Raw genomic sequence first — 25,473 nt, 5'->3', positions numbered from 1 at the left:
ATCAACATGCGAGGTTCGAGCAAAACAAAAATCAAGTCCAAAAACGAGTTAAAACAACGATTAGTTGAAGAATGGCATCGCATACCTGAAGATTACATAAAAAAAATAATTGAAAACATGCCAAAACGGCTAGAACAAGTTATACAATATAAAGGCAATCATACGAAGTATTAATTTGTTTATATGTTTTTTGTTTATATTAATTTTCCTCACAAATATTATGTTCCTGGTATGTGTCCGAATATTTTTGCGACAGTAAAATTATGCCTTGTTTTCTTTGTTCGATAGTATCTTTGTATATAATTTAATTTCAAAGATCAAAAATGTATTTACATATACTAGAAACATGGTTGTAACTAATGATTACGCAATAAATACTGTTACTTAATAATAAGTTAGCAAAAAACTTAATATTTCCACAAATACCATAGTGTCCGAATATTAATGCGAGTCACTGTATATGGACTCACTTACGTTGAGAGTTGTGGGGCGGTGTCGGATGTCGACGAGATGGATGGAACCCGGGGCGAAGGGCAATCTGGTCCCAGCAGTTAAAGAAGACATTACATTTTGTTCTTGTAGTTACTTTACATTTTTACTTTTGGCACTCTGTAATAAGTTCAATTCGGGATTTAAGCGTTTTTTTCTCCTGGGAATTTTCGTTCAACATATAATATTAATGCTTTTTATAATCTAAACAAATCAAATTGTTGTATTCTTCAATTTTAGCATCATATAATCTAGGACGCTTTTCAATTTCACAAATAAATTTTTCCATTTCGAACATTTTTCACTAGGACTGTACATTCGTCCGCTCATATAATTTGTCCTATCCTAAACCTAACGTGCATATAGTGTGTCCGCGTTACCACCATTGAAAATCTTTATTTCTTGGCCGATTTTGAAGTTTTTTTTGTTAATTATATAATCAAAATGCGCATTTGTCGAGTGAGTACGATGACTCTTCACTTACACCAATAGCCAACTTCGTACATTTTTATTGTATCAAATTTCAAAAGATACCATTTTTTAGGATAAATATCAAGGGAGATTCTCAATTAGGATGACCTTAAACCCACCTATACCGATTTTCATTTTTCTGCTCTACAAGGTGTTCGAGAAAATCAATAAAATATGTTTTTTAGGTAAACAAGGTTTACAATTGGCAAATAATTTATTTTAACGATAAAACTGATTGGCGGTTGTTTAAGAAAAAATGCATTACTAATATTAAAAAACTTTCAATTGTTTAAATACTAAAAACCAACCTTTTTACAATAAATTAATGTTAATTTAAATTTAACATAAAATAATAAATTATTAACTGGGACAAAATAGCTTTTTGGGTTAAATATTAATATTTTCAATTAATGCCCCAAATTCTCTTAGGGATTTTTCAATACGTCGACGATTATTTCTCAATACGTCATTTAGTTGATACCGAGTTATGCTCCGACAAGCTTCTCTAATGCGTGCACAAAGTTCTTGGCAAGTTCGGGGTCTTGTGGCATAAACTTTATTTTTATTGTTCCACAAAGGAAAAAGTCCATGGTTGTAACATCTGAAGATCGCGGCGGCCAACAAATAAGACGACTATTTCGTCCGATCTAAAATTTGGGAAAGTAATCATTTAACCAATTTTTCACATTAACTGCGTTATGAATGAGCACTCCATCAAATTGAAAATATAAATTGTAGCGATAATCAAGAGGAAGCTCATCAAGTGCATCACTAAACTCATTTTGTAGAAATCTCAGAAAACAATGAGCATTTAAACTTTCGTTGAAAAAATATAGTACAATAATCTTTTGATTTACAATACCACAGAAAACGTTTATTATTGAGGAGTATTGTCGTTTACATTCGATTATCCAATTCGGATTGTGATCACTCCACATTCTATTATTTTGTGCCAATACTATACCGCTTGTCATAAACGTAGCTTCATCAGTGTATAAGATGTTTTTTTTTTAAGTTAGGATCTGTATAAACTTTAGAATCAATAGATTTTACGGCTCTCGTACATTTTTTCAAATCCCATAAATTTCTGGATGTTTGTTGATTGATGTTATTTAAGACCGCGGGTGTATTTCGGTTCACCCGATGAAATTGGACACTGTCTCCTTCTTGTTTGTTTTTTTTATTTTTTTTCTCTCCTTAGGCTCGACCCAAGTTACATTCATTTCATCTTAACGAGGTATCCGAGTCGGGGCCTTATTACTAAGCAATTATTATATATCTTTTCATTAAAAACTTTAAAATCATTCCTGCCAGTGTTTTCTTATAAAAGGGAAAACTCGCGCGCACAGGATCTTCTTCGTACATATCCTGCAGGCAAAAACGAAACTCCATTCTTACATTTTGATTTCCAGCTACAAGTGTATGAAAAAATTTTGATTTAAAAAGTTTTTGCACCTTTTTAAAAACATTTCCAGATATGGGTTTTAGAAATGTTTAAATTCTTGCTAACATCCCTCAGACTTGAATGCGAATTAGCATTAAAGTTACCTAAAATGACTTGGTTTGCTCGCGGCTCCCGATTACATTGCTTCCTCGGTAGTATTCCACAGTTAGGAAGCTTAGATAGTTCGAGCTTTTAAGATGGGTCAAAAACCTATTTATGAATAAGACTATTTGGACCATGCTGAAATTTATAGATAGAGTTCAGAGCACGAAGAGCCTTAAGAAATACTGTTATGTACCCCGATGCAGGGAGATAGGTTTGGTCAACAAAAACGCGTTGGTTCTACTAGTCACTACTATAATCAACTATTCTGGTCGAGATTCTATTCGGAAGGCCTGTTTTTACCCTAAAGCTGTATTTATGTATGTGAGCTTTCATAAAGAAAGCCATATGGGGTTACTTATCAACTTATTTAATGTAAATGCAAAAAACATGTTGTCCCATAATATTGTAACTTATCCTTGGACATGTGCGGAATGTCACAGGCACCTACTGGTGCCCCATTGTAAATTAGAAATGGACTAAACTTGTACTAGTCAAAATAGATCATTCGTGGTAAAGATAAAGGTCTGTTTATCATCTCGCCTAAAAACATATGGAGGTGCGAATAAGATGATTAAAGGATGTAAGCGTGGGAAGAATGTGGAAGGTATGGTGACAGGCTTTTTGGAAGAAAAGCAGATGCACCCGGGGTGACCCTCACGCATCAAAAAGGGATTCATTCGATTCCCGATTCTAGAGAAATAAAGAAGTACCACCTAAACTTGTGTTTTTGTTTCTCTACGAGTTTGGAAGATCTGACATATACAAATAACAAATCAAATAAACAAATAATAACAAATTGTTTCAAATGATTTTCTGGCAACTAATCGAAGATACTCATCATAAACAGATTTTCCAGAAAAGGCAAACTCTAAAGTTTTTTTGACGCTTATCTACAGCGTTTTAAAATAAAAGTAAATAATTGAAAAAATTATTATGTCCATATTTAAAGGTGTCTAAAAATGGATAGCAGTAATGCTAAGTGCTGTGTTTAACATGCTGAAAGAAAGAATTTAAGCGTCTTTCAGAACGTGCAAATAGGACTTCTCTACTAGGTTTGGTTCTTGAGAAATTTTAGTATAAGGGTTTGAAAACATGTAAAGAGTTAAAAATCTTTGATTGTCAATATTTTGAAAAGGAACAAGAACCGAAAAAAAGTTTATAGAACAAAATATGCTTAATTTTATCAGAAGAATCTAAATTTTCAATTATACCGTTTAAAGTTAAGTTACCCTGTATATTGGTACATAATACTATGTTATCTATAAAATTTTTGTTCAAGAATAGAAGAAAATAATTAACGATGCCTCGCGGATCTTATCTTACTCACATCGAACAAGGCAAATTTTTGCTAAATGTACTGGTTAGATACTCTTATTAATTCTTTTGAACGTAATCTATGTTTTTTGTAGTTTATATTGTGTTGTATAATGAATAATTATATTTTTTACAGTGATAAATCTACATCACACTCGGACTCGCACTGGGATTGGGACTCGGACTGGAACTCGGATTAGTGAAATTGAGAATCTATCACGTGAAGAGTTACAATTGTAGTGTGTCGGAGTGGTAATTATACGCGTTCAAAAATGCAATACTATTATTAGAGTTAGGATAAGATACAGAGTTTTTCGTGTATGCGTAAGAGAAGAAATGACGAGTCGAACGTCGAATGTTATTATTGAGTTATTGGACTCTAATTCTAGTAATGACCCTCTTTAGAAGGGTCTCAGACTACTTATACTGGAGAGAACCGTGAACGTACCGTTGATGACACGAAATTTATCAAGAAATACATTATTAAGGGTAGTTTAGGGTCGGACAGAACTTCGACATTTGGTAATCATGTTGAAACATTACCATCAAGTCCCCATAAATAATTGCTTTTAAATATTGTAATTAGTAATTATGTAAATTTAATCGTAATTAAAGTTTTTACTTGTGTAAAATTACAATCCTAAAAATTTAGTTTATTGAAGGTGAATTTTATAGCCGAAATCGAATTTTATATTACTTAAAAAACATGGTAGAATTCTTGAAATGTTGATTTTTTTAATGAAAGTGCCTTAAAAACGAGGCAAAATCTTGTATATAAATATATGTATAATATAAATAAATTAGGAATAGGGAATATCGAGTAGTAGTAGTAGAGTTATTGTTTAAGTTGCTAATTAACATTATGTTATCATATAAAGTAATTTATTCAAACTGTTTAATAACGCTGTGTTTGGGAAAACGATGGAAAACATTCGGAAGCATCGAGTAGTTAAAATTGTTAAATCTTGGGAAGGGCGTTATGGTGTAAAAAATTTAATTTCCAGTCCTAGCTTTCATGGCAGATTAATTCTGGATGAAAACCTTATTATTATCGAACTGAAAAGGTCTAAAATCTGTTTCAATAAACCGCTATACGTAGGCATGACGATTTTAGACCTGTCTAAAATATACATGTACGATTTTCACTATGAGTGTATGCTACCGAAAATGGGAGTTGATCGGTGCAAGCTCATGTACGTAGACACTGACAGCTTTATTTACGAACTCTGTTGCAACGACGTTTACGAAGAAGTCGTAAAGAGAGATCTAACGAAATTTGATACCTCCGATTATCCCGCTAATGATCGATACAATATCCATCTGGTAAATAAAAAAGTCTTAGGACTAACGAAGGATGAGGTAAATGGAGAGGTCATTTCTCATTTTGTAGGACTTGGATCGAAAATGTAGTTTTAAGATTCAAGATGGAAAGATTACCAAAAAAAGCGAAAAGAGTGAAACGTACTGTTATACGTAACAAATTAACGTTTAACGATTACAGAGACTGTTTAAAAACTTATAAAATCGCAGCGGTAGCTCAACGCTCTATTCGTACCTACAATCATGAAGTTTATAGTGTCGAACAGAAAATAAAATTGCTTTAAATCTTTATGACGATAAACGACAACTTCTCTCAAGCAGCTTTGATACATTGCCTTACGGGCACTTTAGTCTCGACTCAGGTTCCCAAAATTAAGTCATACGACGGACGATTAACCGCATATCGAAAAAAATGCGTAAATTGTTGTTCTCACGGGTTCCGAAATCGTACAACAGACCATTGCATTAATTACTTACAGTTTTGTGTAAAATAATAGCACCAAGCAATAAAAAAATAATTTTATTTACTTAAAATTCGTAATACACTTTGTTTCCAAATTATGTTTTGCCTAGGTACTGAATGCATCTAAGACAAATAGTTTAAATACAAATTTAGGTTAGGTTTCAGTACTTTGAAGGGACTACCCTGTGTTTTATATTTCTACACCTATATTCAGCTGCGCAAAATAATAGCACCACCGAAAGTGTTTCCGTATAAGTTTCGGATTATTTTTCTATTTTTGATTTCCTTTGTGATTATATCTTTTTTTGGGTAAGTATTTTGTGAAACGCTGAAAATAAATGGTTTAATTATGACTGTTAATCAGGAAAGTATGGGTCAGGCAAAACATTGCACATCGCAGCAACGAACTTTAATTCGTAAGCTTTTAAACGAAGGCAAAATTTATTAGAAATGTACTGGGATGCTCCAATAAAATGATTAGCAATGCTAAAAAATGGTCCGTAACAACAGAAACACGCGGACGTAAACAAAAAACGTCAGAAAAAGATAACCGGAATATAGTACGCCTGGCAAAAATCAATGCCTTTATTTCATCTACAGAAATTAAGCAATAATTAAATATAAATATTAATACGTCTACTGTTCGACGACATCTAATAAAACAAAATTTTAAAGCACGGTCTCCTAGAAAAGCTCCTTTGCTTAGTAAGAAGCATGTTTGTAAAAGACTCCAATTTGCCAAACGTCATTTAGAATGCCCCACAAAATGGCGCAATATCTTATGGACAGATGAGTAAAAATTTGAGTTATTTGGCAGTTCTGGAAAGAGGAACATTGTAAGACGTCCACCCAATACTGAATTTAAGCCAAAGTATACTTTAAAGACCATTAAACATTGAGGCTCTTCTGTTATGGTTTGGGGTTGGTTTTCCTACTATGGTGTTGGACCCATATTTCACATTGAAAGTACCAAAAATCTATTTGTTTATACAAATATTTTAGAAGAAGTTATGCTCCCATATGCAGAATGGAAAATGCCGCTATATTGGGTTTTCCAGCAGGATAACGACTCCAAACATACAAGCAAAAGAGCCAAACAGTGGTTTAGCGATAATAGGGTTGAGGTTCTAGAACGGCCGGCACAATCGCCAGACCTCAATCCTATTGAGAACCTGTGGAGTGACGTAAAAAGGTCGGTTTTTGAAGCCAAGCCTATCAACAGAAATCAGTTGTGGGAAAGTATTAAAAATACTTGGTACAGAATCCCAGGTGAAAGATGCCAAAAATTGGTAGACTCAATTTCAAATCAATGTAAAGAAGTAATCAAGAACAAAAGATACTCAATCAAGTATTAGTTAATAGTAATTAATGTTAGTAGGTTTTCTTTGTAAATAAGACTTTTTTTACGTTGTACGTTCTTTTTTATACATATGTAGGTGCTATTATTTTGCACACCAAAATATTGTTGATATTTTGTTTTTTTGACTTTATAAATAGAATAAATAACTTTTACTTGCAATAAATACTTTAATAGTTTTGATTCCTACTATGTATGTACTTAAAGTTATTGAAATTATAATTAAATAAACGTTCAAGAATAAGTAAATTGAATATGTTTGGTGCTATTATTTTGCACATAACTGTATATTGTATTAATGTATTACAAAAACGTCTAATATTAGTTTATAGTATTGTTAATATGCTAAGAAATAAAAATACTAGGATAGCATTTTTTTACTCACCTAAATTTAAGTTTTTGGAGAACACTGCACACGCGCACAACCCGGGGTTTGCACCACGGATACGGACCTGTCTTCACTAGAGTCCCAAAGTACGCTCCTGTCTCTTCCTAACCCCCTCACACCAAAGACACACCTTCTACCATAAAACACCATGTTAATCTTTACGTAACGACAAAAAGTAATTTTCGCAATACACCGATAAATTAGCGGTACGATAACGACCCATTCCCCAACACAGCAGAGAAACAACGAAACGACAAAAATAACGTAATATCGGGTGTGCGAAAACGGCACATTTGGCGTAGAACCCCCTTTGCTTAACTACTATTCAGTAAATACTGCTTGGAGACATAAGCAACATTTAGGGCGGGTTTCACGTATACACAGGGAAAATGACAACTATTAATCTTGAAATTCGGTTTGAGAATCCTCAGTTATTAAGCATACCACATGAAATTTTTAGTATTCATTTTATTTTAATGCATTAGTATCAAACAAAAAATATTTTTCTAATTCTAAATCAAAACTTAAAGTAATAAACATGCAGAGCACTGTCAATTCTAAAATCTATTAAATTATCCTCCGACCAGAGGCATCTTCACACTCAGCACCTGAAACAATATAAAAAATATTATGCTAGGTCAGTTCGTTTATCTTTAAAATCCACAGGGTTGCGCAAAGAAGTATTACCACACATAATTATTTAAGTAATTAAAAATATCAGATGAGAAGTTGTCATTGTGTGTATCACTAACGTCTTAGCAAATGGAGATGATGGATGCACTATGAGGGTAAATTCAAATTATTATCGTGGGACATCTACTGTTACTGTAGTAAAATGGAAAGTCCAAATTGACATGCTGTATAAAACTAATATTGTTGTATAGCAATTTATATTCACCATAATGAGAAGAACTTCAGTCGAGATTGATTTCTTTTCAAAAAAGTCAATAAATATTAATCATTTTTTAAAATAAACATAAAGTATAAACAAAATTTACTACTTTCTTAATCGATTTATTAGCTCAGTGGTTAGAGTGCAGACCCAAATTGCAATGACTGATTTGTTGCGGACTTTTGGAGTTCGAAGATTCAGTTCCTGCAGCGCATATAAAAAAATTGTATACTGCTTTTTCCGTGAGTACCAGTTCAGAAAATAGGGCAAGTATAATCGTCTATTCACTAGACTTCTGACTGTTTAAACTTTTCTATTCTTCGTACATTCATAAAGCATTCGGTATACAGTATGTCCACAGATAGAGGGCCCAAGAGGGCAAATGGACAAAAAATATCGTCTTTCGACAAAAAGTCATTCTTGATAAAAGTTTCTGCTTCTCGAAAAAATACGATTTACGAAGATACTTTTGAACTTTTTTATACAGGATGCCCAAAAACTACGAACACATGAAATATTATCAAGAGTAAACTACCTTTATTTCTCATTTTGGAGCAAAATGGTAAATAAAAAACAGATTTCAAATCCTATCCAAAGTTTACAGACAAAATTTTAACTGAGTATTCCATGTTTTATTTTTCTTTTAAAATTCAACCAATTTCTATCAGGTTGTTCGGAAAGTAATTTCGTTTTTTTATGTGAAAATGAATGACAGTTTTCGTATAATAAACAAATGCTTTATTAAATTATATATTGGCCGTTCTGGTCCAACACCTTTTGCCATCTTTCTGGTAGTAGCATAATTCCACGCTCATAAAATTTTTTGTCTTTGCTGGCAAAAAACTGATCGAGGTGGTTTTTGACCTCATCATTTGAGATGAAAGTTTTACCGTCTAAAAAATTTTGGAGTGACCGGAACAAATAATAATCCGATGGTGCCAGGTCTGGAGAATATGGTGGGTGTGGCATTGTGTCCCATTCAAGCTGTAAAAGCTTTTGGCGAGTGACCAAACTTGTGTGAGGTCTCGCGTTGTCTTGGTGAAACACTACACCTTTTCTGTTGATTAGTTCGGGTCTTTTCTGTTGAAGTGCATCCTTCAGTTTGTCCAGCTGCTGGCAGTAGACTTCCGAATTAATCGTTGTGTTATCCGGTAAAAGCTCAAAAAAAACGATTCCTTTAAAATCCCACCAAACAGACAGCATCACCTTTTTTTGGTGAATATCGGCTTTGGAAATGGTTTGAGTCGATTCATCTTTTTTGCTCCATGACCTCTTGCGTTTGACGTTGTTGTATACAACCCATTTTTCGTCCCCAGTAATGATGCGCTTCAAAAACGGATCATTTTTGTCACGTTTGAGAAGCGAATCGCAGACGTCAATGCGGCGACACAGATTTCTCTCTGTGAGAACATGGGGAACCCATATATCGAGCTTCGAGGATAATCCCAGGCCTTTCAAGTGGTCATAAACTGTTGAATTCGATAAATTTAACTTCAATCCGATCTCACGTGTTGTTATTCGACGGTTCGCATCAACTAATGCCTTTATGGCGTCTTTATCAGCTTCAACCGGCCTTCCCGAACGTGGTGCATCTTCGACATCAAAATTGCCAGATCGAAATTTAGAGAACCAGTTCTGACACTGGCGTACTGTCAACACACCTTCTCCATACACATCGGTCAATTTCTTTCTGGCTTGAACAGCATTTTTACCCTTTCTGTAGTAAAACAGTAGGATATGTCGAAAATGCTGCTTATCGCTCTCCATATTTAAAAGGGCACCAACCAAAAACTACTGCGTAGAATTAATTGAAATGTTTCACACACAAGCCTTGTTATATGAGCTCTCAAAGCATATAAAAATTATATGGCTTAAGTGTGAGGTTAAGTGCAAAAAAATACCATTAAATCCTCTGTCGGGAAAAAACGAAATTACTTTCCGAACAACCTAATAATTTTACCTTTTTCACCTCATTTCACGTATTTGCAACAAGCATGACAACAAATGTCACAATATTAATTAATAATCTCGTTTTGAAAAATAATTTTTTGTGGCCTGCAAGAAGTCCTGACCTCACTATTTCTGACACATATCTTTGGGGACGTTTGAAGCAATTAACGTTTCAGCAACCCATTGATAATAATATCGACATTTTAAAACAGAGAATTTTAGAGTCAGTTCAAATGATTTCACTTGAGGAGATAAGAAGTTATAATCACATTAGACAGTTTGAGAAATGCGTCGAATACGGGGGAGGTGTGTTTGAATAAGTAATATTTACTAACTTTTATTTTGAATTACTTATAAACTATTTTGGAATAGTGAAATTTTGTATCTAAACTTTGGATAGGATTGGAAATTTGTTTTTTAATTACCATTTTGCTCCAAAATGAGAAATAAAGCTAGTTTATTCTTGATAGTATTTCATGTGTTCGTACTTTTTGGACACCCTGTATAAAAAAGTTCAAAGTTATCTTCCTAAATCGTATTTTTTCGAGAAGCAGAGACTTTTATCAAGAACGATCTTTTGTCGAAAAACGACATTTTTTGTCCATTTGTCCTCTTGGGCCCTCTATCTGTGGACATACTGTATAGTTGAACTTATGTTTTATAAGAATCCGCCAACATATCAGGAATTCACTATACAGGGTTATTTAACTAACGCGTTCAGTAAACGTTTAATAGGATTTAAAAACGATACGAATTTGAAAATTTGGAGTGAAGTTAACTTCAACGTGTACTATTTTTAAAAAATATTTTCAATTTCCTGTCATTTCCGGTTTAACTAGAAATAGCTGTCAATTTGCTTATCTCAAATGGGACACCCAGCATGTTATTTTATTTTTAGATTCTATGTAATATTTGAGACACATTTTCTGTATAATGTCTTATACTTAGCCTTTACTGTTTTTGAGATATTTGACATTGAATTAAAAACATGCCTCCGTAATGACTCATTTTAAAATTGCATATCTCCGCAACTATTAAAGACATAATCTTCATATTTTGCAGAATGTCAATACATAGTCTTAAGTTTACTCTTTTGCTATTTATACGGTTTAGTATTATATAGGGTGTTCAAAACTCAGCTCCTAACATTCACATCTTTGAAATTACAGAAGCCTATTTTTTTAAATAAAACACCCTATAACTTTAAGCAGTATCAAGTAGAGAATATAATTTTCTATCGAATTGTATGAGAGTTACCTATACCTATTCCAAACCATTTTTGAAATAATTAAGTTGTACAAAACTAGTAGTGCATATTTATTCTACTAAATTTTTACTCTTTACGTAGTTTACTATAGAAAAATGAATAAATAAAATAAATAAAAATAAATAAATAATACTAATAATTATGGGTACAAGGTTGGGTGAATAACCCTGTACATACAGTATATTTTACGACACTAGTGATATGAAGGAGTGTATGCTTCCGCGCATCTCCATTTATAGTATGCCAAAAAAAGAAGTAAACATAATGGAGATCAGCTGTCATACTGCATGAGCTCTGCAATGTTGCCGGTTTGTTTTCAAACAGTCAGGTTGTTTGATTGCTAATTAAAGTTTGCTATTAAAATCATTTGAAATAATTTTTTAAGTTGTATTTATTTTCTTATTTAATTTTGAAAAGAAAAATTATTTAAAATAATTTTGATGGCATACTTTAAATAACAATTAAGCAACCTGGCTGTTTAAAAGCAAGCCGGCAACATTGCAGCTAAGTGCATATACATTAGCAATAATTTTGGAACATTTATTGATCAATAATATTTCACGGGTATCTACACTACTTGTAATCATTTGCAAATTATGTCTGGCAAGTAATTGCGAAGGCAATCTCATAAATGTTTACAGAATCTATGTCTGCTGTGTTTACACTAGTATTTGTTACATTATATCTGTGAGTATTTTATTTGATGATTGGAGGAATAAAATTTATTTAAAATGTCGGCCCAACAATCTAAATATATTGTTACATACACAGTTTTAACTTTGTTCAGGAAAACTCATAAGAAAAAACGATTATGGACGAGAGAATGGATATTGAGACGATGTTATGTGGGAGTTCACGAAACATTGTTAAATGAATTAAGAAGTGAAGATCCAAGACAACTTGACGATCTTTTGCGAATGTCAAAGGAAGATTTTGATTTTCTGTTAAAATTAGTTCAAGTAAGAATTATTAAAACCGATACGCAAATGCGGTGCGCTATTTCGGCCAGCGAAAGGCTCCGTTTGACGTTAAGGTTCTTAGCAACATGTGGGCAAACAGCTATTAATTAAATAATTAGAGTTAGAATTTACAATATATTTTTTTATTCAATATGATATGGTACTTCGTAAACTTCAAGGCAATTGTTGTAGGTGACTCATATCATTCGCTGATGTACGTGTTTCGGGTCCCTGTCCGTAGGGTTTCGAAAATAGTACTTGAGTGTTGTAAAGCTCTGTTTGAAGTTCTAAAAAGTAAATATTTGCAGGTAAGTTATGATATGGATATGTAATATAATTTTAAGTGGGCACCTCTGAAGCTTTCATCGTATGTATCTGTCCTAAATGTCGTGTGATACGAAGTAGCCGATTGAGGTTTAGATGATGGTATAGAAATATTACCACTTGTCGACGGAAAAAAAAGATGTAGTTCCGACAATCTATGTACTTCACGCTAAATCGCTATTTTTAGCTGACATCGGTATTTTTTTTATTGTAAATTTCTTAATTCAATTATAACAAAATCTCCGAAAATTTGAAAATCGTCTGCTGATTTACTCATTAAGTCAGCTGCTTTTTTTAGCAGAGCATTCTGTTACGCCGTATTGTTTTTACTAAGTCCTCGTGACATTTTCTTCTTTGGCGGCTCATTTTTGCTCACTTCATTTATTTCTTCACGATTATTGAAACTTTCATGTTCCTCAGTCACTGGAGGTGGTTCTTAAAAGTAATTTTTTCAGACTCCAAAGTCGCCCGAAGAATGGCTGAAACATTCAAAACTATTTGAGGAACTCTGGAATTTTCCATATTGCGTTGGAGCCTTGGACGGCAAGCACAAAACTATAAAAGCTCCACCTAATAGCGGTAGTTATTTTTATATCTATAAAGAATATAATAGCATCGTACTGATGGCGTTAGCTGATGCCACATATAAATTCTTATATATTGATGTGGAGTATAATGGGTGAGTATCAAATGAAGGAGTCTTTAATAATTGTGCTTCATCAGTTGCTTTAGCGAATAACTCTCTAAATTTTCCTTGTGCAAAACCTTTGCCAAGACGAGAGAAACCAGTACCATATATAATAGTATCGGATGATGTATTCGCCATGAAACCTTATTTATTGAAACCCTGCCCATTTAAAGCATAACCTACGCCAAATCGAGTGTTTAGTTACAGACTTTCAAGAGCTAAAAGAATAATAGAGAATGTGTTTGGACTTCTTGCTACCCGTTTTCGCATTCTAAGGAAACCTCTAGAACTTAGGCCTGATAAAAGTGCTTGTATTGTATCAGCTGTAGGTGTTTTACACAATTTTTTAATCACTCGAAAAAGTAAGTTCTATGCACCAGGAGGAATTTTTGACACGGATGATCAAGATGCATCATGGCGCAGTATAGGAATATCAGAATCAAATTTACTAAACTTAGACCACGGGGCTGCTCACCATTTTAGTGGAAGTGCAAAAGAAATCGGAGATGAGTTTAGAGACTATTTCCTTTCGCCACAGGAAGAAGTATGCTTTCTTAATTAAAACTAAACAAGAAAGTTTACTTATCAATATATTGTCAATAGTTACTGGGTCAGAATGATCACAATTGATAAATTTCATAGCATTAAAAAACTCCCATGTAATCCCATAAGTATCGTCAGTTCCATCACTGCTTTTTTTGGCTTTAAATCGTCTAATTTCTTGGTGAAATTGTGTAATGTACGCGATATTTCATTTTCCACAGCATCGAATTTCATACCAATCATATCCCATAGTTGTGGATATGATTCCTACTCTTTAATTAGTGAAAAAGTATCACTTTTTGATCAACATTTTTTCAGTATTTGAGTCATTTTACAAATGACGTTCAACGTTCACTCTCAGCTCTCGTATAAAATTTCCAGCCGGTTTGGAAATAAACGATAGATCTCTCAAAGAGAAAGAAAACTTGTTTACATACAGAACAAGCTTTCTTACAGAGACCAATTGTAGTAACACTATCGGACATACAAATATTGGTCTCGCGTTCATTTACACGCATTCAGACATTAACTCTCGTAATAAATGTCGCAATATTATTGCTAGTGTATATGCACCTGTACGACAGCTGATCTCCGCTATGTTTACTTCGTATTTTATATACTATAAATAGAGATACGCAAAAGTATACGCTCCTTCATATCGCTAGTGTCGTAAAATATACTGTGTAGTAATAGAAATGTTAATTATTTTACAGGGCGACTCAGATTTTTTAGGTTTCGTTGTCCAAATACAGGATGTAAGACTTAAGTCAAATCTTGAGAGTATACGGAGCTTACAAAGTATGATTATTTTTGTGGTCAGACCCTCTAATTATATCAACCTTCTCTGACAAAGAAATTTTTAACCCGAACAAGGAATTCAAGTTGCTGGGTCCATAAAGTATTAATGAGACGTTCCGCAAAAACTTACCTTTAAAGCTTTATCAAAAACGGAAGTACTCTTTTCAGCTCGAATACAGCAGGGCACGAAAATATCCAGAAAATAACCTTTGGATTGTGACTCTACGATTATCCGATCTTCTCCAACGTCCACGTTAATATCCTTCGCAGATATCTACAAAATTATTTTTATATGCAGGCACCTAAATGTCGATTAACAGAAAACCTACAACATCTGGGAATTTAAACTCCGCAAACAAGCAGTTCAGTCCATTTTTCTTCTTGAACAATCTGTATTCCGGTACTCTGGCTTTATTCTCCATTGAGGATATAGTTTCAATAAGAACCTTTTTAGATGGCTCCTTGCTTTCGCCTGTTAATTCGCCCATCGCAGATTGATTCTCCTGCAATTTTCCCATCTTCTCGTCAATGTCTCGTTGCTGAATTCGATGAGGCTGCAACGTACCAAACGCCTTCTTGTTAGTGAGGATTATTTTCTTGTCCTCGCACAGCAAACCTGCAATCATTTTTATTGGTAGATTTATTTAATGGAAACATTTTGCTTGAGTTAATTTACTATATTTATCCAGCAAAGCTTGAAAGATAAGGGCGATCAAGAAGTGCTTGAAATTCTGGTAGGTTTGGACTTTTTGGAGGAATGTAGGGTGAACTGCGATATCCACCACTTTGGCGTCGACTGCATTTTTGTCCTTTTCGGTTCTCAATTCTGCTATGCTCATTGGAATCCTATAATTATTACCTTATGATGAGCGGTTAAAACGATTAATCTAAATTGTATGAGTTATTTTATTCAGTTAATTTAAATTAGAATGTTGGACCGGCCGTTCAAGTAGTTTTAATCGTTCAAATTGAAACTAGCTTGCAGCTCCTAGCTTGATGTTCTGAACACATCCCCGAACATATAGCTCAGAACAACGTACTTGAAGGTTCCGGAATCTTCAGCCTCAATAATGTCGTTTAACTCAGTCTCAGTAATGTCTTTAGGAGGCGGAATGGCATCGGTGGTACAAACATTTACGAACACCTTCACCTGCGTCCCCACTTCTCTGGTTTTTATGCATATTCCTATAACAAAAACACGAGAAATTAGTGCATTTTATTGCAAAAACCCAATAAATAAATAATCGAATGCCGGTGCAGATGATTCGAGCATTAATAAACTTTATCGTCGCTTTTGACTAAATAAGGTGAAGTACTTACTTAGTGTCTATGTAAATAAGTCATGCAAAATTTGAACTACTTCAGAAGGACAATTCATTCGCCTTAGAACGGCCTCAATAACAATGAATAATGCACTAACTAGGGCAGGCGCAGTATTATCAGATTTCAACATTTGAATTTAAAATTTTCCTATTCAGGAAATAAACACATTGAACAATGATGGTTGGCCTAAATGAGATTAGTTTAAGGATCTCCCTGCTTAGTTTTCTCCTTGATTTTCTGATAAACCAGAATTTAATAAATTTAAAAAAAAAGTTTGGTTTGAGAAACGTGGTTATAGGCTTGAATTATCAAACTAAGAAAATTACCTGAACTAAAGCCTTAAAGATCATAAGAAGGTGAGTTGAGCCGTAAGTCGTGAGTTGTTACATGGAATCAGAAATGAAGGTCTCTATGTGCATCCATTCCACACTCGCACATAAACGAAGTTATTTTAAGGTATTTGTAAACAAAGAATAATATGAGGTATTTGACTTACCAATAAGGAGACGTGGGTAGTCACCTCTGCAAATTTGATAGTACTTGTTGACTTACAGATAATATTGTATTTGTTATACAAAGCCGTGCACTACATTATGCTATTATTTCAAATACGGCAAACTTGAATCTATTATTTGTTTAAATGACATATTTACCATATAGGTACACAACACATATTTTACCAAACATTACAACACACTTTCGAAATATTGAGAATTTACTAATAGTTTAAAGACGTTTCAAAATAAGAAAATGTGACGTACAGGGTGAAAGATGATCTTTCGCGGGTTTAAGCATGAGGATCGCGGTTATTTGAAGAGCTACGAGGTCGTTTAAATTAGGACAAACTGTGTAGATCAATGAAGCACTTTTTTGCTACCTGACAAATCCTTGGATGTCTAGAAAAATGGACTTTTTCTAAAAAGATTTTTGTGTCTCTCTGGATTTATTTCGACATTATCAAAGTAATTTTTTGGTCTCTACGGTATCAATACGGCGCCATCAGATCTTTGACTTCTGACGTTTCGTCTTCTGGCAACCATCATCAACTTATTTTTACATATTGGAATGGGGTGCTTCAATTTTTAAATCGGATTCTGAACCTTCTTTTAATTTTGAAGTTTAGATTCTCTGCAATTCTAAGTAACTCCAGGAATTGGCCGCAAAATTTAAATAACTACTATTAACAAAAGCAAAATGAAATTAAAATGTACGGGGTGTTTCAAATTGGAGTGTTTTGATGGAAAAAAACTTATTTCCTGACTAGATTGAAGAAAACTGATTTAGATTCCACGGGATCGATTTTTGACAAATGTTTAATGTCAAAAACAGTTTCCCCGATATCGTTACAGCCCGCTAAAATATAGGTCTTTTGATTTTGCCATTTTGAAAATCGCCAATAACTTTCTTATTTATTAAAATATTGGAATTGTGTAAAAACATTATTATAACACTTTTTTGAGAAGAATCTAATGGAGTGCTCAAATTTTTTCTGCTGTTCACCGTTTTTCTACAAATTATTACATCTTTTTAATTTTCAAAACGTAAACGGAATTATGCATGTAGTCTAAGATGCGCTTATTTTGTGAGTGTGTGCCAAACAAGTTTCTTTTCTTCTCTTTTGTAAAAATATTCAAAGCATGAAAATTATGCATTATCTTTGTTGTATATCTTTACAGAATTTTTGTTATCAGAATAAAAAAGGAGTCAAAAGTACCTGCTGTATGTTATTTTTACCTCAGTTGCTGCCAGTTTCATATTATTAATTCATATCAGACGATACTTCTTTTAATCAAATTTCCCGAAAACTGCTGAATCAAAGTTAGTTAAATTAGGGATCATTATAACGATAATCGAAAGACCTTTCAAACAAGGTACTACTCGACCCTACTTTCCATTTAAGATTTTAGGTATTTAACACACCACGGCTAAGGCGTTAATGTGAAAGGAGCGAGTATACGTTCATAATGTGTCCCCCTTGCACATAAAGTTTCCGTGTTCGAGCATTTTTCGAAAATTAATTTTCAAATACCTAAAAATGCCTCCGTTTCCTTTTCGACGCGCCACTCTGTATATACATATATTGTTGAAAAGGATTTAAAATTGTTTATTTTGTTAAGCCATGGTATGATTTTTATTTGGCAAATGAATTTGTAGGGAAATGGTGAATAGTACAAAAATTGGAGCATTCCATTAGATTCCTCTCAAAAAAGTGCTGTAATAATGTTTTTACACAATTACAATATTTTATTAAATAAGAAAGTTTGATGATTTTTGAAACTACCAAAAATCAAAAGACCTACATATTAGTGGGCTGTAACGATATCGAGAAACGGTTTTTGACATTAAACATTTCTCAAAAATCGAGCCCGTGGCACCTAAATCAGTTTTCTTCTATTTAATCAGGAAATTAGGTTTTCTCGTCAAAACACTCCAAATCGAAACACCCCATACATTATCTGTGCGTCAAATTTTGAAATCATCTATTATCTCGACCTTTGCAAATTATTGGGAAAATTGATTATTTTAAAGTGTTTTAAAAAATAATTATTAGCATGATTAATGAAGAAAATCAACGATGGCCACATTTCACTTCTTGACAACCAAGTTAACGTACAAACCATCCAAACGAAAGCCTTACGGGGGGGGATTTCCGCTTTTGACCATCTCCCTCCCCGCACTTTTTGCGGCGGTGTTCGCCGACCAAACTTACATTTAATAATCATCGCTGAGTTACAGTGCAATTTTCAAATGAAGGTTACCGAGATATGTTTTAAATTTACTTCCACATATTTATATTGGAATGTGCAGGTGCTACGTTTACATCTGAACCACGTAATGTAGTTGCGTGAAATTGAAAATAATCGACATATTAGGTTCGTACCTATTACCGAAATATAATAGTCAGGTTAAGACACCACCTAAAAATTGATAAAACCGTGTAATATCATATGCCCCAAAATTCAAAAAAACTACCAGGAAGTTTGGAATCCGCTTTTAAAAATGCAGGACCGTACTGAAAAACATGAGTTGATGACACGGTTGTCCAGAAATGAAACGTCTGAGGGCATTGATAATAAAATTTCGTTTGAACAAATACAATACATCTTTGAAAAACTACACATTTTTATAGGGAAAAACATTTTTTCCGACTTTTTACGATTTTCAAGACAGTTCTAATTTGGTCCAAATGAAGTAACATTCCAAAAGTGACGCTTGATTCGCTCCAATACTTTTGATTTTAATATTATACTTATCCACTAATTATTCAATAAAACAGAAATTTGCAAGCGTTGGGACTTGATTTAGTTGTAAAAGACCTGCTTATCGAGTGAGAATTTATCTGTTCGATTTCGAGATAAAACTAACAAGGACGTTTCCTAAAAAAAAACAAATTCAGATAAACTGTGTACTTCAAGAAATCGATCAGCTTGACGCCGCGATGAGTCTCGATTTGGCAAAGGAAAAGGAACTTAGTCATAGCTGCTAAGTTAAACTCCAGTCAGCTGAGCTTGAACTACTCATATGCCGTATCGGACAAAATGAGAGCAACTTTTAAAATTTTATCTTCATTTATCATTGTTTCATTGAATCTGAAATCTGTTTCAAATATAATACTTTTGGAAGGGCTTTATAATTTGTTTATCGGTAAGGAGTGTTAAAATTGTTTTTAACTTGATAAAAGAGAAAAACATATTTATACTAATTCTTATTAATATACTAATATAAATAATAATTAATACGAGGTGTCTCTGGAAATAGTGCCACAAATTCAAACACGTATTCTAGGTCCTAAAATGTGGCCAAAACTTCATATAAAGATATGTCGAAAGACGCTGTGTTTCCGATTACAAGGTGAGAAAGATTGGTTCTTGAGGATGATTTTTTATTATAATATACGTATGTGTATTAGTGTGGCAATTTCTTTATAGAGACTCGAAAAGAACACAAAAAGTACAAAATTTTATTATCTTATCTCAAAACGTTTCGAAAATATTAATAAAAACCATCCTCGGGAATCAATCTTTCACACCCTGTACATCGAAAACGAAGCACTTTTCGATATGTATTTATATGAAGTTTTCGTCATATTTTTGGATTTAGAATAGATTATTGTAATTTATGGCACTATGTTCAGAGATATTTTGTACATTTACACTCATATTTTTTTCGACAAAATAAGGTCAACTTGTTTTTAATTGTGCTACATTTTTCATATTACACTGATCTTGCATCGAGAAAGCATTTTATTACCTCGAAGCATAATTATGCTTCAAGGTATTCATCATTCAGTTGGACTTAAACAAAAAAAAAATTATGCCTAGAATAATGGCAAATCAACGATTTCAAAAATGTTTCGTATTGGGAAAAATGTTGTATCCAAACTATTGAAAAATTTCAAAATCGTAAAGTTGTGATTAATTTTTAAAACGTGGTGGTCTACCAGGTAAAAAACGAAAAAAGTTAAATAGTTGTTGGAAAGGGTTGAGTCACCCTAATTCAAAAATGTCAGTCAAACAAATATTGGCAAATATAGAGAAAGTAAATGTTTTCTCTCGAACAATAAAACTTCGATTAGTTAGGGTTGGTTTAAAAGGAAGAAAATCTGCCGAAGAGATAATCACTATGCCGAAACTGTCACCATGAAAGATGCCTGTTATGTGAAAATGTTACTGTTCTGAGCCATACATTATTTAAAAAATACTTATTTCTGACTAAACTACACAAAATTCGAAAAAAAGTAAAAACATTTCTTCTTCGAAAGTCTAATTCATTAAAAAATAATATTGCTTGATAATTCAAAGGAATAAAAAAATTGGGAAAATTTCTGTTAACTGTAGTTAGAAAACTATCCTTATTTATAATCGATTTAGATTATTGCCTACAATTTTCGTTTCATTATTTTAATAAGAAACAAAGTTATTTAAAAAAATATTCGAATGATAGAACCCCTTTGAAGGGTAGGAGGATCGCGGTAATGATGTTCCGTCGGACCAATGTTATAAGAACCTTTTTTACTATTTTTGGCTCTACTTTCACCTTCTTAAGGTCTATACCAACTTATCCAAACACCCTGTATTATATGTATATTAAAAATAATTGATTGTTAATAACACAAATGTTTAAAAACTCCTTCACTGTTATTTACATATGTATCGCATCGCTTCAAAACTGAAATTGTATCTTTTCTAATTGAACGCCCATCGATAATATCGAAAGCTTCCTAACCATTTCTCTAAGAGCTTCTAATGATTCATAATTTTTTCTGTAAATTTCGTTGTTTATTGTCACCCATAGAAAAAATATAACACTCGACAATATCCTGCTTTTCCAAATTTGAAAAATTCATTTCAAAAACTTATGCACATTAATAATTCCTCGTTTTGAAAAATTCTTAACAAAGCAATTCAAAAACTAAAATTTATGTTTGACTTAAATGATACGAGCTGTCAGTCTCAAACTAATAAAGCAATATGAATAATTTCATGGTCATCTATTAGGTCGTGTAGTATGAAATGAGTAGAATTGAATTGAAACTTTAGTCATTTTTTTTCATATGAAATGTTTTTATTGTTAATCGAAATATGCACCACCATTATCAATACACTTCTGCCATTTAACGGGAAGTTCATTGGTTCCCCTGCTGTAAAAGCCTGCAGGCCGGGAGTCGATAAACTCTTGGAAGGCAGCTTTGACAGCCTCGTCGGAGTTGAATGTTTTCCCTACCAAGAAGTTATCCAAATTTAGAAAGAAGTGGTAATCAGTGGGTGCTAAGTCGGGTGAATACGGTGGATGACGAAGAGTTTCCAATTCCAACTCCTGTAGCTTGGCCAAGGTGACTTGTGCGGTGTGTGGCCGAGCGTTATCGTGCAACAATAGCGGTGCGCTTCGATTGACTAATCTTGGCTGCTTAACCGTCAGTTGCCTCATCATTTCGGTCAGTTGTCGGCAGTAGACATCAGCCGTAATCGATTCACGAGGTTTCATGAAGCTGTGATGGATGACACCTGCGTTGTACCACCAAACGGACACCATAAGCTTCTTTTGATGAAGATTTTTTTTCGCACAATGTTTTGGTGGTTCATCTTGATCCAACCATTGCGATGAACATCTGGTATTGTCATATAGGATCCATTTCTCATCACAAGTAACAATCCGATTCAAAAATGGATCGTTATTATACCGGCACAACAAAGAACAACAAAGAACAAGCTTCGAGACGTCGTTCTTTCTGTATGTCGCTCAACTCATGCGGTACCCACTTGTCCAGCTTTTTCACCTTACCAATTTCAGCCAAATGAGTCAATATTGTTTTTTTGGTTACACTGAATATTAACGATAATTCGCTTCCACCACGGCTTTCAGATAATCGTTATCCACTTGAGTTTCAGGTCGTCCACGTGGTTCATTTGTTAGGTCAAAATTGCCAGAACGAAATTTCATGAACCAACGAGATACTGTTTGCTGTGAAGTGACTTCAGTACCAAACACATCATTAATATTGCGAGCCGTCTGAGCTGTTGTGGTTCCACGGTGGAACTCATATTTCATTAACACACGAATTTCACTATTTTGCATGGCTGCACAAAAATGTTTATAAAAATAAAAGTTTCCAATAATTTTTAACGCTTTAAACTCTGATCGAAAGAGGAAGAATGTGCCTTTTCCACATAAAAAAGTCAAGTCCAAATATAGATTTAGAGTGAAGTTATTCGCAGTTGAATGTGGCATTTCGAGAATCTACTCATTTCATACTACACGACCTAATATATTAAAATTGCAATATCGGATTATAAAAAAGCTGTAAGTCCACCATTTTGAGAAATAACTGTCTATTTATTGGTACCATTTTAAAACTTGAAAAAATATCTTTTTAAATAAGTCTTAACCTATAATATTTTTCATTAAAAAAAGTAAGCTTAGGCCATATTTAAAAAATGATAGCTGACAGAAAAAATCTGTTTGGCTTGTCTTTTTTATGGCAAAATTATCTGCGATGTTCGTATTTAAACAATTTCTCTAGAACAATAATTACACCGCTAGATCGATTAAAAGATATCGACAAATTTTGGTTTTTGCTAAATATCTAGTAAGCCATGGACTTTTTTGAAAACCAAAAGTGGCTTTAAAATGGTCCCTAAAGCTGAAATTATTTCCCTATTTAACCGATTTCGTCACTGTGCTAGTTTTCGAAATCCCTTTACTAATCATCGAAAAGAACTTACCCTGCATATGCACACTATCCTTTGTGTGCTTAAAAAAACAGTTTTTACACTAATACTAAGAAAAGGATCTGGAGTTGCAAGTCAAAATTGCCAAAAAAATATAGTCACTTAAAAAGGCGGCAATAATTCATAAAATCTTAACGCCAACGTCGTAAATTAAAATATAGTGTCACCAACCTGGCGATAATGAAATTCGAATTTAGCCAATATTTACAAGTTTTATTGAAATCATTATTTGCTATATTTGTTAATTATAAAGTAAAATGAAAAACTTCATAGTATTTTCATTAGCAGGCCAAACTTAAAAATGTTTTGCTTAAATTTTTTCTTGTCCCAATTTTGCGTCACATATTGCCTTCTGGGCAATTTGTGACGTGCATCGGGAATTTTATTGCGAACAGCTTTATAATTTTAATATTATTACACCATTATTTGATTGTGGCAGCTTTCAGCATCGGGCGTAAAAGTAGAGAATTATGCCCAGGGTATAAAAATTACTCGATATTTTAAGTAGAGTGGTTTTCCAGTTATTAAGTAAAATTGCAACGGAACTATAGATTCCTAATGCAAAAATTCATATCCAAAAAAACTGACCCCCCCCCCCCCCTCATATATTATTAATTTTGCGAAAAACTACATGAAAGATTTTCTTGGTAAACCGTTCAAACAAGTGGTTTTCTAGATATTTTAATTTATACAATTTGACTCTTCACAATCTCTAACCTGAACTAAGTTAATTAATGAATTATAATAATTTTATTGGATTTTTAAGGGAAATTAAATGGACTTCAGTGTTTCTGTTGATCGAATATGTGCAATTTGACATACATATAATGCGTTCATATAAAGTGTAATATGAGTTTTTATTTTTTTATTTTTTTAAAAACAAAAATTTTGTTAAAAATCGTTTGTGAAAACGTACGCAAATTCTATATTTATCACATTTCACCATTGTTTGGATTAAAGAAACCAATGGGGGTGTCAATATGCAATAAAGAAATACCTATAGGTATAGGTCTAGTACTATAGAAGAGTTCAATTACTATTTGGTACCTTGTAGATCAAACTCAGTAATTTCTGAATTAATTAAACCTTTCATTAAATATGTACAGAGTGGTCCAAATGTCATAGTTTGCAATGGTATCTACAGTGATACTACTGTGCTTATGTATGAGTTTTATTTAATGACTGAAGCTTTTTGTAAATATTTTATTTTTATCTGAAATTCTACATTGATTGAAAAGAGAAATTTTCCAATGTTTCACACACTTTACTTATCACATTCCATACAATTTAGTTATTTGGCCGCCATTTTCCATGGTCTAATTAATTTTTCCTAGGTTTTGATGATGGTTTATCACTGAATTGTTAAGAAGTATTTTCATCCGAACTCTCAGAAAAGAGAAAGCTTTAGCAGAAATTTTAGTAAAGGGCCAAGTTATAACTGAAAATAGTGTGAAATTGTATAGCTCCAAGAATCTTTACTTATGTGTGTGTGAAGCGAAACTAAAAAAAAAAAGGGAAAATGAATAATTCACCTCTAATCTACAAAAGAGAACGCTGAATAAACAATAAAACAGGAATGAAAATAACAAATTCTGTTTATTCCCAAAAAAGATATAAGAAAAAACGAACAACTCGCCTCAAACGCAGATTTACAGAAAAAAGAAAGATGAGTGAAAAATAAAAGAGGAATAAAAAGTAATAAATTCCTTATATTGTGAATTCAATTTATTACAACACAATTTTATAATGAATGCAAAAGTATCAGTCACGTTTGGGTGATAATAGAGCACTTAAGTTGAATCAGCTATCCCAAAAATTCGGTTATTTAAAGGAAATTGTATGGAATGGCGTCATCGGCAACTTCAAAATTCATCCCGTCACGCTCTTAATGCCAAATCTGTGAGGTATTAGTAGGTAAAATGATAACGACTCTATATATTCAAACATACATGAACTCAGTGGCGTTCCCAATCTAATTGTTTCTATTTTTACCAGCAGTGATTTAGAATTTCCGTCGGGTTTATGAATCACCATCATAACAAATAATCGACGAACATTTAGCCATAGAACCTGTATGCAGAACCGGTTACAACAATTTACTCGCAGCGGTACGCAAAATAGGATTAACTCGAATCCGTTGTAATTTTGA

At 33.1% G+C, this 25,473-nt stretch overlaps 1 protein-coding gene and 2 pseudogenes across 3 annotated transcripts in view; 1 reads left to right on the top strand and 2 right to left on the bottom strand.

The window, feature by feature from the left end:
- Positions 1–7,854: 7,854 nt before the first annotated feature.
- Positions 7,855–25,473, bottom strand: part of LOC136418697 (PIH1 domain-containing protein 1-like) — a 33,119-nt gene continuing 15,500 nt past the window's right edge. For all 3 annotated transcript variants that reach the window (XM_066404847.1, XM_066404845.1, XM_066404846.1), the window contains exons 3-7: positions 15,813–15,957; positions 15,449–15,618; positions 15,102–15,388; positions 14,903–15,046; positions 7,855–7,959 (exon numbers count right to left, since the gene is read on the bottom strand). In XM_066404847.1, the coding sequence (XP_066260944.1) occupies positions 7,924–7,959; positions 14,903–15,046; positions 15,102–15,388; positions 15,449–15,618; positions 15,813–15,957 (782 nt within the window). In that variant the 3' untranslated portion in view covers positions 7,855–7,923. The remainder of the gene's footprint in view (positions 7,960–14,902; positions 15,047–15,101; positions 15,389–15,448; positions 15,619–15,812; positions 15,958–25,473) is intronic.
- Positions 12,192–13,993, top strand: LOC136418585 (uncharacterized; annotated as a pseudogene).
- On the bottom strand, positions 21,200–22,865 carry LOC136418584 (histone-lysine N-methyltransferase SETMAR-like; annotated as a pseudogene).

Source organism: Euwallacea similis, chromosome 36, assembly GCF_039881205.1.
Source record: "Euwallacea similis isolate ESF13 chromosome 36, ESF131.1, whole genome shotgun sequence".
Classification (NCBI taxonomy): domain Eukaryota; kingdom Metazoa; phylum Arthropoda; class Insecta; order Coleoptera; family Curculionidae; genus Euwallacea; species Euwallacea similis.
Note: the sequence above shows the minus strand (reverse complement) of the source record. Positions and strands in the feature narration are given on the sequence as shown.